Genomic DNA, 16,417 nt, shown 5'->3' on the forward strand with positions numbered 1-16,417 from the left:
AAAAATTTCCTCCAAATTCGCGAAAATTTCTTCCGGACTTGGTAAGGGGTAATTATATGGCATCAAATATTCGTTTATCTCTGTTGAAAACTCAACATATACACAGACCTTTTTTCTTGATATAAACTGTTGGGGACACCCATTCAGCGTTGTCAAGTTTTTCAATAACTCGAAGCTTTTCAAGTCTATCCAATTCTTCGTTAACTCGTTTCGACGTTGACAAAAGTACAGTCCTTTTTGGTTTAAATACTGGTAGAACATTTTCTTTTGTTTGGTGCAAAAACCAAATTCATAAGAAAAATTTTCTTTAATTCTTTTCTTAATTCCTCCGGAAGAACCATTCACATTTTTACAAAAACAAAATGATGGTGAAGTCCCAAAAGTTAAATAATTCCATCCAGTCTGTTTCAAATACATTTGTCATATTATTCCGCACTAAACCCTTGGCTTTTAAGGTTTCTCCACGAAATGTCACATCACTTATCATTTTGCCCTTCAAATGCAATTTTTTCCTGAAACATCACGTGCAATTTTCTAACTTTCTTTCGACCTATGTTTTCCGATTTTCTCCACGTATCTGCGTTTAGTGTTGTGATATCTCGGCACGTATCCAATTGTAACTTGGCATTCCACATTATTCATTTTCAAGAACACAAATTTGCTTTTCTGAGCCTCGTTTAGATTGTTTTGTTAGCAATACTTTCTTCGAAGATTTTTATTCGTTCGAACTTTCTTTTCTCGCTCTGCGATGTGGGGTTTTATATCCGAATTTCCCAGACTCAAAATATTAAAAAGTTTTACAAGACCAGTTACACTTAAAATGTAAGCCTCCGCACCAATAGTATGGATTGAGTCGTAACATTTGTTTTGCTTTTTTCTTATCCGTTACAGGTCTACTCGCATGAATATGAGACCAGTCTTGTTCTACAGCTTTATCCGCATCATGTCTTAAATTTATAATGATCTGGAATTCCTCTACAACTGCCTCTATGTTATTAACCGAGCTTCTATGTTGTGTTTGGCATATTAGCTGAACAATGACGAGCCTTTTTTTCTCTTTGAGCTCTCGCCAGTATTCGCCTACTTGCTCCCCTATTGTGGGTGCTGTCTCCCCTTTGTAAGCTGTCTTGTTTCTGCACCGTCCTTCAATACTCCGTAAACTTTAGACTACATTCCTAATCTCACAGTTAACCTGTGCTTTCATACTATGCAATTGTTTCCCGTACATGTAGGGACCTACCGAAGGAGTAAGTTCTACAGATCAAGATTTTATATGGGTTTCCGGCCTTTCTACTACTTTTATCCATAGATTTTCCTTTTCTAAGATGGTATGCTTGTTCGCCATTTGGGTCAACATCAACGAAAATGACATTCTGTTATTTCTTGTTGTCATACCATGAGTTGGACTTATCTATGTTTTTCCTGGTTCATTTGCATCCCGTTTCCATCACTTTTTATGATGGCCTTGTACTTAGCCCTGGCTTCTTTGTACACTCTAATCCTGTTCTTTTGGTTGTAGCCAGTGACCTGTACGCAGTGGATGAAGTGTTCTATATGTCTTTCCAATTCACAAAGGTCGCAAATGCGAGACACATTCCTCATCATTCTCACCAAGTCCACTATTAGAATATGAAACTTGCGTTGTCTGCAGTAGCTTCCTTCTTGTGGACCAAGTATTTAGAAGCCATAGGTTGGGCATAGTGGAAATGAAAGACCTGGACCTTACTATTCTTAGTTTCCAGCCAGTATTCCGCATCTAAATCCAGTAGCCTATATTTCGGGTGCGTGTTAGGGCTGTCTACTGTAACTTTATTTCACTTTGGCCACTATGTCGATATCACCCACATAGGGAGAGTACATGGTTAGGGTTCTGGAGTTCCCTGCTAATCTCCCTTTGAGTCCCTATCCGACCATAACATAAATAGGTTAGCCTCATCATCAGCGACACTCACACCGATGGCTACACCTTCCTCTTAGGCGTATATCTTGTTATTAAACTTGAATATGTGGCCCTTAACTGTCACCCGGGGACTCGCTCGTACTCATCGCACGTGCAACCATCTCTTTTACACGATCATCATTTTGAGTGGTTGGTATAGCGCTGGTCCACCCGTTCCATCTCTCTCTCTAGGAGTCTTCTTGGCCACTGAGGTGATAGTAGGGGGTCAACCCTTTACCGATGTAGTGGGACAGAAACGACTAATGTCATATTCATCTAAGTAAGCCTTGTCAACTGTCAGTTTCAGGAAGGGGCCCAGTTCTTCTGTGTCAACATCAATGGATGGGTATAAGGATACTACATCCATACTGCTCATTACACATCGCGCCAGGTCGTAGCTATGGTTGCAGTCACTGATTCAGAAGACTGATTGAATTAATGAGAATTACGAAGGAAAGAAATTAACATCGTATTAACAAAGGATGACATAGTAATTAAAACAAAATATTTTCTTGAAGGAATAAATAATTTAGAATTAAAATAATTGTAGCGTGGTTACGGTAACTTAAAAAGTAAATTAATAAATAAATTAATAAGTAAATACTCGGTAATGGTTCGGCCAAAGTGTAAAGGGTTCAGAACATTCTCTTTTCTGAAGATTATTTTTGTTAAAAAAATGAGTGACGAATGTGAGCGAATTATTTGAAAAGCCTATTATTTCAGATATACCTGCCTTAATTTCCAGATTTATTTAGGATGTTTATCAATTAAAGCTATTATATCAGATATAACTGGTATTTTACTCAGCAATACCTTGCAGGTCAGCAAAAACTATCGACTTTGACCAAAATACCTAATGTGTTTGCCGGCTGTAGCTAGGAGGTCAGCTCTATCTAATAGTTGGTAATCTGTATGTTATAGATTAGCTACATATATCTTGTATATCATCTAAATCTAGTTTGTTACCTGTTTGGTATATCATGTAGTATATTACCTATACATGTCCACTATATATTGTATGTCATCTATATACTGCATTCCTATGTATACTCCCTGTAGTCTCTTTGACCGATACATTTTATTGTATCATGTTTGTCTTACGTCTCCGAAGTATATCTAGAATGCTATCTAAAGAAGATATTCTCTCTTTCTCTCCATCCTATTTAATTGTACCTTACCAATTCTGATACGCGGAATTCTGTAATATGTCCCCAAATAATTATATTCGTATATATTCGTTTGCGTTTATATGTGAAGAATAATTAAAGACCAAAAGAAAGAAATGTGAGCTTAGTTCATGCTGAACCTGAAATACAGTTTGATTCAAAGCAGAAAATATTTTCACTTCAACAAAGCCTATTGTAGCATTTAGACGGAATAGAAATATAAGAGAACTATTAATCTCTACTTCTGACTCCAGGAAGTCTAACATTAGAGTATCTGCACGCCGTACTTTGAATAACAGCCGTAAGAGATGTAAGCCCTGTTCATTGTTCTTGTCTTCCTGTCCATCTCCTTTAGTTTCTTCTCTCTCCACTTCACGATTCCAGCGCCATACCGAACTATTGCGACTGCGTGCGAGTTTATTGCCGAAATTTCTGGCATTTACCTTCGAAGCCAATATATTTCTCACTCGCCTCAGGTACTCTCTTTTCCTTCATGTCATTGTGTTTGATTCTATCTGCCTCAAGTATTTCCGGGTATTTATAGCTGGATCGAGGTTGAATTGCCCTCATCCTTTCACCACTTAGCAACCATATGCCTTGTCCTGAGAAGCTTTCCTCGTCTCATCACCGTCGTAGCACATCTTGAGACTCCAAACTCCATCTTAATTTCATTGGATAAAATCCGCACAGACTGGACTAGGCTGTCCAGTTCTGACTCAGTTTTTGTGAATAGCTTCAGGTCGTCCAGGAATAGCAAGTGGTTCAGTTTTCCTTTACCTCTTCCCAGATCATACCCCAACTTTGTCTTCTGTAGTATTTCACTCAAGGAAATCATTCTTAGCACGAAGATCAGTGGGGGCACTTTATCTCCCAGGAAGATTCCTCTTTTTGATCTTCGCCTCTCCTAATGCTTGATTCCATGCTGCCAATTTCGTTCACGAGTCCTTCATGCCATTCCATGTGAGGCTTCACATATTTTCTACTATTCCATACATTCCCATTGTTCTTATTATCCAGGTGAGTGCTTTCATATCGTATGCTTTAAGATTGACAACCCATAACATGTTCAGGTTTGTGTGTCGTTTCTTGCAGTTCCTGCTAATTAGATCATCAATTAAGAGCTGATCCTTCGTTCCCCGACCCCTCCTTCGGCACCCTGTCTGTTCAATATCTAGCAGTCCACTTTTTTCAAGAATCTATACGGTTCACCGGCCAAAACACCTGACATTAGTTTCCACATTAGCAGAAGCCTGTTATTGGTCTAAAGTTGGATGCAACATTTCCCTTTTCAGGATCCTCGGCACATAACAATATCTTTCCTTTTGTCATCCAGCTGGGTAATTGCTTTCTTTCAATTTTGTTTCCATTTCTTGCCGAGTGTCTTTCCGACACCTAGGACAAAGAAATCCACTGTATACATTCATAGACCATTTAAATAAACACAACAGATTACGAAGGGAAGTTATGGCATGGAAAGAAGTGAAAGAAGAAGCACAGAATTGGTGTGCCATGCCATCATTATTGTTTAGAAAAAGCAGAAAATATTTAATGATATTTCGAAAAATAAACCTTTATCATTTTATTTTCTCCTTGCTAATTATGAACATTCACGTGCATGTCTGCCATAGAAACTAAAAAAGAATACATCTCTGTACTTCTTCAGTTTCTGCAGTGGTACATCTCCAACCTTAAAGACAGCTGGTGCGTAGAACAATCACAGCGTTCCTAGTGCCACAACGTCCCGTTTAAATGTGTTTTAGTCAGAAACAATGGCCAGGTTGTTATTACCAAACCTCCGACACCAAAACCGCCCTAAACCACCATAAAATGGAATCATTTCAAGTGACTAATAGTCTTCTCGCTTAAAGGCACTTTATTATTCAACAATGTTAGCTAAAAGAGAACAGGAACTTTATATGGTTCCACTTTCCAGTAAAAACCATTTCACATTATTGATGCTATCAGCATCTTTTGGAAAAAATAAACCTGAATGTCATAACTTTAATAAGCTTGCTCAAATTTTATAAACCTTGTTTCTTCTTAAATCAAACAGAAGTTTCTCTTTTGATCTGAAGCGTATTCAGTTAGAGTTCTCTTTATAATTACAGCGACCTCAAAGGCAATAAGGATTTGATGTGTGGATGTCACCTGCCAGCCTTGGTGAAATATATGAGAAATAACTATAACAGAACTGTGAATGTCAGTGGCGAGTGTCAGTCAGATCTCGGCAAAAGAATACCAATACCGAAATATTCGCAATGTACAAGTTAGTAAAATCCTCCTTGTTTCTCTTGTTCTTTTATTATTAACACAAAGAAAATTCCGGTTATTCTCTGCAGCTCACAATATAATGTCTTACGAAACAGGAACAACAGATACAGATATAAAGAAATAAACGTTTTACCATCCACACGCTTCACATATTCTTTCTGATGCATTTAAGGAGTCAACTGTATCACACAAACCCTAATTGACACACACACACACACACACACACACAAGCACACATAATGACACACACATACACACAACAGCGCACGCAGGCATGAATGGGCATTCACATACACACATGTACAGAGACACATCCTCCTTCTAACTCACCCTCTCTCACATACATTCTCACTCACATCCGTACGACTACATAAGCATAGAACCAGAAGATAAGATTGATATTGAAGAGGTCATGAATGGCGACAAAATGTCTCTAACAACCATAACTGGTTGAGAGAATAATTCGTTAACAAATGATTAAACAAATTGACGAATCATAAAGAAGTGAAATTGAACAAGTGCGAGCGTTTTTTATTGGCATAATGACCTCCCGGAGGTACAATAAATGCTCTAGTATTCGATCCTCAGAAAAGGGCAGCTTGGTAAGAAAGCCTACCCTCATCTATGGACATGAATGTTGATTAACGACCGGAAGAGTGTGATCACAAAAAAACAGAGGCCGAAATTAATTTCCTCCGAAGAAACTCTAGAATAACACTACTTGACAGGGTCCATGCTTCGGAGATGACGGCGCCTCTCCAAACCGGCAGAACATCTAAGGGCAGACCAAGAACAAGATGGTGAGATAATATCCAGTTTCAGTCGGTCCCGTTCGAGAATCCAGCCAGAAAGTGTATTGACAATTGCTTTTGATAGGACCCTATGCATGAGGTACTTCAGGACTCTATCTTCATGACCCTCACTAGAATAATGAACATAGAGGATGAACATATGGAGGAAAATGTGCAGTGTTCGGATTAAATATGACGATCTTTATATCCCATTTTTTCAGGAAAAGCTTAAGGTATTCGTGAACAGTCAATGGCGTTGGAGAGCATAAACATAAAGTTGTAGCTGAGAAAAATTTAGCTGACATGGAGAACTGGGATCCATCTGAATATTGGAAAACAGTCACATGTATCATTATGTTTCGTACCGGTTATCAAAATGCTAACATCATGCTTGCTGCTCAATGCTTTGTGAACAATGTAAAGACTGTAAGACGTGACATGGAGAGATTCAGCAGAAACTAGAAGCTAAAATTCGAATGCGAGAAGAAAATTATTTGAGAAGATCAAATATCAAGACAAGATAAATTCCAAGAAACAAAAGAAAAATCAGGAATATAAAAAGTCTGACAAGATGGCACACTTCATGAAGATCAAATAATGTAGACGGTTCAATCAAGGCGTTGGTACACATGTGTGAAGAGAGGGTAAGAAAATGGGTGTCAGAAGGAGGAGAGAAGAGCAAAAGTGTTTTTTTATTGGAAGAAGAGTGAACACAATTAGTGAGAGACGGAAGAAGAGCGATTGCGTGGCGGTTATGTATATGGGAGTGAAATGGTTGCAGTTGATAGCGGCCAAGCAGTAATGAAAGGTAAAAGGAGGAGAGAGACGTGAATGAGTTAGAGGTACAAACCAAAGCAAGGTTTAAGAAAGTGAATGTGTGAGAGCACATGTGTGTGTGTGTGTCTGAAGAGTAAGTGTGCATGAATATGTCTGGGTCCATGTACCAGTGTATACTTGTTTGTATGTATGTGTAAATGATAGAAGACGCTAGGGGAAGAGGTGTGCGTGTGTGTGTGTGTGATAAAGTATGAAGAGAGTAACTATGATGACCGAGGTGAGATGTTTGTGTGTGTAAAATCTGCGGCGTGGGCAGGAATTGAAATCAAAAGTTGTATAAGTTTTGAGATAGAAGATATACATCACTTTCCTGAAGAAATGGAGAATCCGGTGCTGAAGGTCAACTTGAAAATCGAGAGGCGTTGGGTAGAGTGGTCGGTGAAGCGGAAACATCGAGTGACTGGTGATGCTTTGCCAAGTAGGATGACTCTATGATACTTTAAGATGTCCTTGATATTATGGGCCAGTGTTCACCTAGATCGGATCACGAACAAGCCTTGTTTTGAGTATATGTGGCTGGTAAATGTCTTTACCGTGACCCTTTCCAAGGCTGCTGTGATTGGCTGGAGAAAAGGGAGGAAGATATCCTCAAACCAGAGACATGCCGTGATTGTTTACAACAGAGAAGAAGCCTCTGTTAAAGGCAGCCACGGTTCCAAGTGATGGACATAATATGGGGATCGATTACGTACACCACCCAAGAAAACATACACTTCATTATGTATAGAAATGTATATGCGCACACGTACATGCAACACATACACACATACTCACAGATATACACATACATACATACATACATACATACATACATACATACATACATACATACATACAACTTTCCAAAAGAAGAGTAGAATCAAATATGTGGAGCAGGGGCGCACATGAAGACAAAATGTGTCACTGAAGAGGTCACAGATGTGCGACGAAAGATTTTCAGACAATGGTCATGAGTTACAATAAGAACAATAATAAAGGTATATTTATTTGGCGAAAAAAAATGACCATCCCGAAATACAACAATATGTGTTTCAACACGGGATTTCACATCAGAAGTCTTGGAAAATAAATTCATAAACAAGTAAAAGAATAAAAGACTAATAGACTATGTATTATAACATTTTATTATATATTTAAATTAAATGTCCTTGACAAGTCTTGCCAAGCAGTTTGTCCTTTCCTTTTGCTTTTAATATATATATATATATATATATATATATATATATATATATATATATATATATATATACATACATCACCGGAACTGTAAAAATCTGTACAACTCTCCACAAGTTTATCATTTATATATATACAATTATGTCTAGATTCGCAAGTGTATGCATGAGAATACATACATAGTGCAAAACATACGAATCTGTACTTATACATACATATATACATACGTAGATACATACATGCATACATACGTAGATACATACATACATACATACATACATACATACATACATACATACCATACATACATACATACATACTACATACATACATACATATAAAAGTACCCTGTTAATGTTGTTGAAACTCTAATGAAGAGCCTAGATTAGAAACCGGTTCTCTCCTAATTGGCAAGAAATCTTCAAATAAAACTGAATACTGACATACATCCTTAAATTTATATATTCAAAAGAGCAGCATACTATTGCTAATGTTTTCTAATTTTATTCAAATATTTTTTGGCTCAGTTCATGCATTAAGACCATGTTTATTGTTCACATGTTTATCGTTCATAAATTAGGAAAAGGTTTATAGTCTTTGTTAATGTATAAGAACATGTTTATAGTCTTCCGTAATAATTTGGATTATATGTCTAACACGTATTAATTCCAACACTTAACACGTATATATTTGCTTCGCATCACAAAGTATTTCTTGTTATTGCTATGCATGACACTATTTGGTTTCTAAATATGGATATTTATTTATGTTCTCTAGATTACTCGTTGTTTCAACGGAATTTACAGTGTCAGACATGTTCAGGGATGATGTGCAATCATTCAGGAGTGACAAACTGTCCAGGAGCAGAGGTAAACCGAAATGTTACTTTCTTCTTTTCCATTAAAATATATCCACAGCCATCACTCGACAGCCAGTGTGACCAGGTAGCTTGTACTATGCTCTCGCTAATTGTTTTAGGTGCCAGTGTAAACGTAGACACCCTCTCGGTATTTTTATCCTTAACTCAATGGGACAGCAAGGATAAGACACATGAAGGGAGAGATTGATGACCATCACTAGACTGGAACTCATTTTAAGTTAAGACTGGGTCAAAGCGAAATGAGGTGCCTTGTTTAAGAACACAACGTGCCACCCTGTCCAGGAATCGAACACGCGAACTTATGAGTGATCATTGCCTGACAAACATGGTTGTACTTAGAGTGTGATATATGAATGCATGTGACCAGGAATCAATTCGGAAACAAAGGTCTCAGTTCAATGACCTCGGAACGCTAGATATAAAAAGGGTCGTTGGAAGTTGGACGTGTCCCTACCAGCTCGCAACGATTACAGGAAGCGTTTTAATGAATTAGTTAAGCATCAGGTGACAGAAGCAACCATGAAGAACCGGTGGTAGGACGTACTTAAGGGGCCTATTAGATGAGAATCGAAAGTGTTTCGAAAAGAGCTACCAATAAAGAGGAATAGAGTGGAAAGGTGATTAGGAGAGGTGCTTGGTAAAAGCATGGCAACCAACATTCTAGTGCTGAATTTGGCCCTCGAGCATTTCTTTAATGGAAAACAAGAAGACTGCGTTACCAGAGCAAAAGTCGTCTCTGCATTAAAACACGAGGGAACAAACACCCACAATTTGGCCTTTGGTGGATGGAAACGGTACGTGGTACTCGGTTTCGAAGAACAGATATGTATGGCTACGGTCGAGTATTCGGGGCCGCTAATGATTCGGAGACAATAGGCGACCTCAAGTGCCTACCTCCATGGACTACCTGCTCCAGTGAGAAGCTGATGACACTAGCTCATATACTGGAGGTGATGAGCGAAGGAAGAAGGCACAAACTGCCATGTTAAGATGGTCTGCTTTCTGAGATTTACGAATTCATGCCAGATTTGCCTGGGAAACTCTTAAAAGATAATTATCGCAACTAGCAGCAGAACGGGGGGAATTCCTAGTGGTGTGAGACTGGAGTGGCAATGCCACTAAGAAAAGGAGACACATTATACAATTTTCGGCCCATAACTTTTGCAAATTCAGAATTTAACATATGGGTAAAAATGATAGCTTTTGTTAGGGTCGTGGACATTCTTTACTTGGACGATATGCAAGAAGCGGCCGAGTTCGAACAATTTTTACAACACTTTTATTTGCTGCGATGCACAGCGACACCTACTCGGTGGTCAAAGTTTACAGCCTTTTCTCAAAGAAGGCTGCCCTCTCTCTCGCCTCACATGTAGGTGCCGGGTTTTAAGTCACAACAGCGATAGATGGAACCAGCTCAAAGATGTTCCTTTCGAACTGGAAAGTCCTTGTCAGTTTATGCGGACGATGCCATTGTCACGGTATTGGATACTACCGAAGTGAAAACAAACGGTACAATTTTAAAAGAATACGAAACGGTGGCATGCACTAAGATCAACTTGGACAATTGAGTAGATATAAAGCTAGGCATCTGGAGAGGCAGGTGGAGAGGCTGGCGAAAAGTGTTGTGCTACCCTGGCACGGTGAACAGCTTAAATTACTTGGCGTCTGGATATCTCCCTACGTCCAGGTGGAGAAGGACTGAAAAAAGATAAGGAGCAGCGTGGCTAGTCTTAATCAGAAATGGGCTGAAATAAAGCTGTCTCCGAAGGGTCGGGCAGTGGTGAGGAAATGTCTTATCACCTATTTTATTGATTATCACATGACCATTATGCCCTGTCCCAGCTTCTATTACACTGGATTTACTTTTCATGGAAGGGAAGGGTTCCAATTATCGAACAGCCTATCTTTGTGCAGCTCCTTCTGAAAGACGGGTTAGGAATGCTCTTGCTGCCAATGCACAGGCACGCGTTGAGGGTGTGGAGACCGATCGTGAAGCACGTTTTTTCGCGGTTCGTGTCTGTGAATGGGCTTCGGTCCTCAGTGAACTTAAGACCAAGATTAGATTCCCGGTATCTATTATGTCATCAGGCAATCTATCCCTCTCGTAGTTGTGTAACTGAATCTGTAGACGCTCCACTCTAGCAATGTAGAGGATTTGTAGCAAGGAAGAATGAATGTATCCTCCGAGAAAGTTTAGATGTCGATGGAAACAAATTGGTTACTCTGTTCAGGAGGACTTTCGGATCGAGAACTACTATGGTTAACTTCCGGAAGCCTCAGTTCAGGAAGTGCTATCAAGGCACCCTAGCTGTTCGAGCTTTTCTGAGATGCGAGCAGAGCGATAAAACCATTCTGCACACAGTCGTTCAGTGTCAGGGAATTGCTGACTTGTAGAGTTATATCGAATAAATGTTGTGTGTAAAGCGGATCTGGCTAATGGCTGAGTCTATAAGGATTATATCCCGTCCCTCTCCTGGAACTGGGCAGAGAACATAGTTTTTCTTTGTCTTGTGGCTTTAGCGAAAGAGGTTGTTTGGTAGACGAGATTGAAAGTTATGAGAACAGAGAAATATATAAACCTGCCAACGAAAAGATGGAAGAGGATTAAATCTTCCCTCATACCAAGTACTTCATCAAAGTCTCCAGAACATAACTGGTTGGGGATTATTTCAAGTGGAAAAGACAACACCTATATGTTTAAAACGCAGCCAAAACCCGGGTTGAAATTGCCAGACGTGTCCTGGACAACACAGTTATACTCCAGTACATGGGTCAAAGAATCTCAAGTGAGACAATAAGAGAGACTGAAAACGACACAGAGCTATGGTTCACATCAACTGATATTGAATCGAGCCGGATATAAGCACATGGCTGCATCCCCTTCTGTTTTACTGTCTGTCCTCTTCTCAGATCTTTTTTTGTTCTCTTGAAGCTGAATTACCTTATTTAATACTTCATTCATTTGCAATCACCAACTTTATTTGTTTTTTGAAGTTTCAGGTTCAAATTAAGGTTACACACATCTTATTTCTAACTTTGTGGTCGATTTTTTCATTGCCTTTTATTGTTACCAGGTTTTTGCGATCATTAATTGTATTTTCGTTTTGTATCGTCCTTTTTATCTTCTAAATTTCTGGTATTTTTTCGTTTTCAGAATCTATCTTATTAAGTTAACTTGTTTGTTGAAGTCCGATACGTTTAGATCTGGGCCATTTTCTCTCCAAATTTTATACAAATATATTGTATTTTCATTTCGTGACTATAAACTATGCTTGAGGAATAGAAGCATATTTCTCTTGCGTCCATTTTATGCATTTTCTGTTTTATTTGCTAGACTTGAGGAGTTCAGTCTGACAATTATATTTAATTATCATCTTTCTGTGCGGATGTATTAGTTTCCGTTCCTGGTGAGTTTTGCACACGTTATTGTTTTCGTAAATTTTGCGCAAAAGAAATTCCAGTGTGCATTCCTCGATTGAAAAGAAACTTGGATTGAATGATATTTTATGTTTTATTGGAATTATTTGACGAATTTAAGGTGGCGAGCTGGCAGAATCGGGAGAGCACTGGACGAGATGCTTAGCGGTATTTTGCCCGTCGTTACGTTCTGAGTTTAAATTCCACCAAGGTCGAAATTGCCTTTCATCCTTTCGAGGTCACTAAATAAAGTTCCAGTGAGACACTGAGGTGTATGTAATCGAGTAGTCCCCTCCCCTCAAAATTTCAGACCTTGTGTCTATGATAGAAAGGATTATTTCACTAATTGTAAGTTTGATGGTTTATGACAAAGAGTTGTGATTTTAATATGGACTGTAATTCGATGGCCATGTTTATATGTGATCCGAGCGCGTTGGTATTCATGAAGCATTTCAAGAAATGTTATTTATAAATGGTAAATATCAATAAACTTTCAAAGGGGTCACTTAATCTATTATCTTACAACACTCTCGCAAATTATTTTCGGTCTTATTTACTGTTTGGGGATACATTTTGTAACAATGATTAAACTCTTTTACGTGGTAAACATCCCCAGCGTTGTAGTTGTTGTTGTTGCTGTAGTTAGCAGTAGTCGTACAAGTGAATGTCGTGGTTGTAGTATATGACTGTTATATCTATTCTTACAGCCTGTTTGTCGGTTGACTTTATCAATGAATGGTGTTACACTGAGGTTTGAAAGGTCCTGCAGCACATACAGAAAATGCGTGGAAGCTATGAGAAACAATAGCCACAGATGCAAGAAATGGACCGATGGCACTTCCTGTACTGGTTGTTGCGTCGGAAACTTGTGTAACAAGAATGACATCATTGGTAAGTGTTATTTATTATCTAACTACATCTGATTTATTACACCTTAATAGTTAGTAAGAACATTGATTAATAGTTTATATATAGGAAGCTATTTTATTGTGTGCATGTGCGTGTGGCATGTGTGTGTGCAAATGTGTGTGCATGTGTGTACATATGTGTGTATGCTTTGAGATAAATTTCTTTAATTTTCCCCGAGATAAAAGTCACACAGCACTGTTTTATTTAAAGCTCCCGTTCCTGTATGGTTGCATTCTATTTACAATCGATCAGGAAAGTTTTGACTGGTGAAGTCTTGTCTCCCGCAAGGAACATATGAACTTCCGCAAAACAGGAGCGCATATTCTATCGGGGTTGACAAATGATCGTTTATGTCTATGATAATGATGACTGAATGATTCTTCCGTTACCCTAATATATACTTTAGGTCCATTCCTGTAATTTGATTCAATATTAATGCTATATACTATCGACTTTGCCAGACAGTTACCCTCTAGGGGGCAGTTCTAACGAATTCCGGAGGTTGCATAATACTTACTGGCCAGCCAGCTGTTTGCATCTTTTGTCGATTCAGCTTCCCAGCATTATAAGCTTTGATACAGCAACTGGAATCCTGGAATTTATGTATGTATATATATATATATATATATATATATATATATATATATATATAAATATATATATTCTTGATTTTTATATAATTTTCATCTGTCTTGCCCGCCTATGGTCTGGTGTTGGCTGAATTTTCTTTGGGGAACATTCTTTCTTTGTAGTTAAATCGTATGTGATCTACTTCTAGCATATGGCTGTCCACATAGTGGTTTTTTAGCCCTAAATACACACACACACACACACACACACATATATATATATATATGTATACTAGCAGTATCGCCCGGCGTTGCTCGGGTTTGTAAGGGAAATAACTATATAAGCATTTTTAGAGAGTTATAGCCAAAAAATAGCAAAAAATGCATTAAAAATGGAAAAAATATGATGGTAATTTTTTTTTAAATCGTTGACTCATCGTAGACATTTTTGAGAGTTACTTCCCTTATATAATAGCGAAAAAATGCATTAAAAATGGAAAAAAAACGATGGTAATTTTTTTTTTTAATCGTAGACTCATGTAGACGCTTTCTTAGCCATTTCTGTTTTGGTGTCTTCAAGCCATGAAGTCGTTGTTCTAAAAGAACGCTGGTCTCCTTGACAACGCATTACGACGTTGATTTCCTTACACTCCCTTCCCCACTGGTGCAGGTGTGAGCGTGGACGCCAACTCCGCCGCCATCGACACACGAAAAATTATGCATTAAAATGGAATAAAAAATGATGTTAAATTATTTTTAAAATCGTAGCCTCATCGTAGACACACGCTAATACTCAGACGGGCTCGATATGAATCACGACTATAAGATACCCAAATTTGGTTAAACTGCACCGCAAAATGTGCGAGTAGTTAGGAATCTAAATCGAAGGGGACAGACACTCACACAACTACAGTTTTATATATATAGATATACATAGCGCAGTAGTGGTGAGATGTGACAGCAAAGAAAAGCATACATTCACTCTCTGCATGCAATTAGACTCGGAAAGTTCGTGAGGAACCCATTGACCCAATTTGCTGACTTTTCCGATAGCACACAGGTCTCAATGAATGGTTGAATGACCAAATCCAAGCTTCTCTGCTAGTTCCTCAACAGTTACGATGAGATTTTGTTCCACCAGGGTTTTCAGGATGTCCTTGTCGAGTTCTACAGATCTTTCAGGATGAGTCTTCTAGGCTGTAGTTTATGGCTCGGAATTTCTGGAACCACCATTGACACTGCCTTACGCTTATTGTCCAATCCCCATATACTGCATTAATATTTCTTGTACTTTCCGTTGCGTTGTTGTCTTTATTGAACTCATAAAGCAAAATATGCCAAATATTCTCCTTTGTTACTTCCAAAATAGCTTTGAAAAAAATAGCTGTTAAAATCGAAATGCACTCTTCAAAACTTGCACTATGAATAAGGACAAGATAAAATTACTACCTGCTTTTATAGCAAGTTAATATAAGTAGTTTATCCCATTCCCCTCTGACATTTAGTTCAAGCTGTTGAAAAAACCGCATTATTATATATATATACATACATACATACATACATACATATACACACACACTCTCTCTCTCACACACATGCACACATTTATATTCTGTTATTCTTTTATATGTTTCAGCCTTGAGGTTGTGGCCATGCTGGATCATGTGTGTGTGTGTGTGTGTGTCTATCTGTCTGTCTGTCTGTATGTATATATGTATATGTATGTGTGTGAACAATAATATTTTCAACAGATGTGTTGCAAATGTATCTGATTGTTCTCAAGCTTCAATACTGTGTGTGTGTATGTGTGTGTGTGTATGTATGTATGTATGTATATGTATGTATGTATGTATATGTATGTATGTATGTGTGTCTGTATGTATATGTGTGTGTATGTATGTATGTGTGTGTGTATGTGTGTGTGTATGTATGTATGTATGTATGTATGTATGTATGTATGTATGTATGTATGTATGAGTGTATGTTTACTTTATTACTAACACAAGCCACTACGGTTATTTAATGTAAAGTCTTCCTCAAATCACTCTCTCTTGCTATTTACTCTCTTCCAAGAACATTTTCACTCACTCTTATGTCTTAGCTTCCTATACATTTTGCTCATGTATCTATCAGCGTCATAGACAGAAACAAATATTACATGGCCATCGTCACCGCATTCTATTGTCTACCTGTCAACACACTGAATTACTTTCACTTTATTCGTAGCATACTGTGTGTGTGCGTTTGCGTGTGCCGTAAACCAGACTAAGAAAAGCATTTGACATACACACCAGAATGTGAGTTTTCTGTAAATTTTGCTTAATTGGAGTTTAAATTTTAAAAACTGGACCTGGCATGACCCGATGCATTCTACTCTTAAAAATGCTAGGTAAATTGTAATTGAAGAAATCCTATATTGTAGATTTCTATAAGATACAAAGGGAGGCAGATAAAATCTGCCT

At 38.1% G+C, this 16,417-nt stretch overlaps 1 protein-coding gene across 1 annotated transcript in view; it reads left to right on the top strand.

Annotated features, from left to right (window-relative positions):
• The window catches only part of LOC115225984, a 98,593-nt gene that overhangs the window by 4,319 nt on the left and 77,857 nt on the right, over positions 1-16,417 (top strand). The window contains exons 3-5 of the mRNA XM_029796958.2: positions 5,214-5,371; positions 8,958-9,049; positions 13,185-13,368. Of these exons, the coding sequence (XP_029652818.2) occupies positions 5,214-5,371; positions 8,958-9,049; positions 13,185-13,368 (434 nt within the window). The remainder of the gene's footprint in view (positions 1-5,213; positions 5,372-8,957; positions 9,050-13,184; positions 13,369-16,417) is intronic.

The sequence above is a fragment of the Octopus sinensis genome, linkage group LG29 (assembly GCF_006345805.1).
Source record: "Octopus sinensis linkage group LG29, ASM634580v1, whole genome shotgun sequence".
NCBI classification, from domain to species: Eukaryota; Metazoa; Mollusca; class Cephalopoda; order Octopoda; family Octopodidae; genus Octopus; species Octopus sinensis.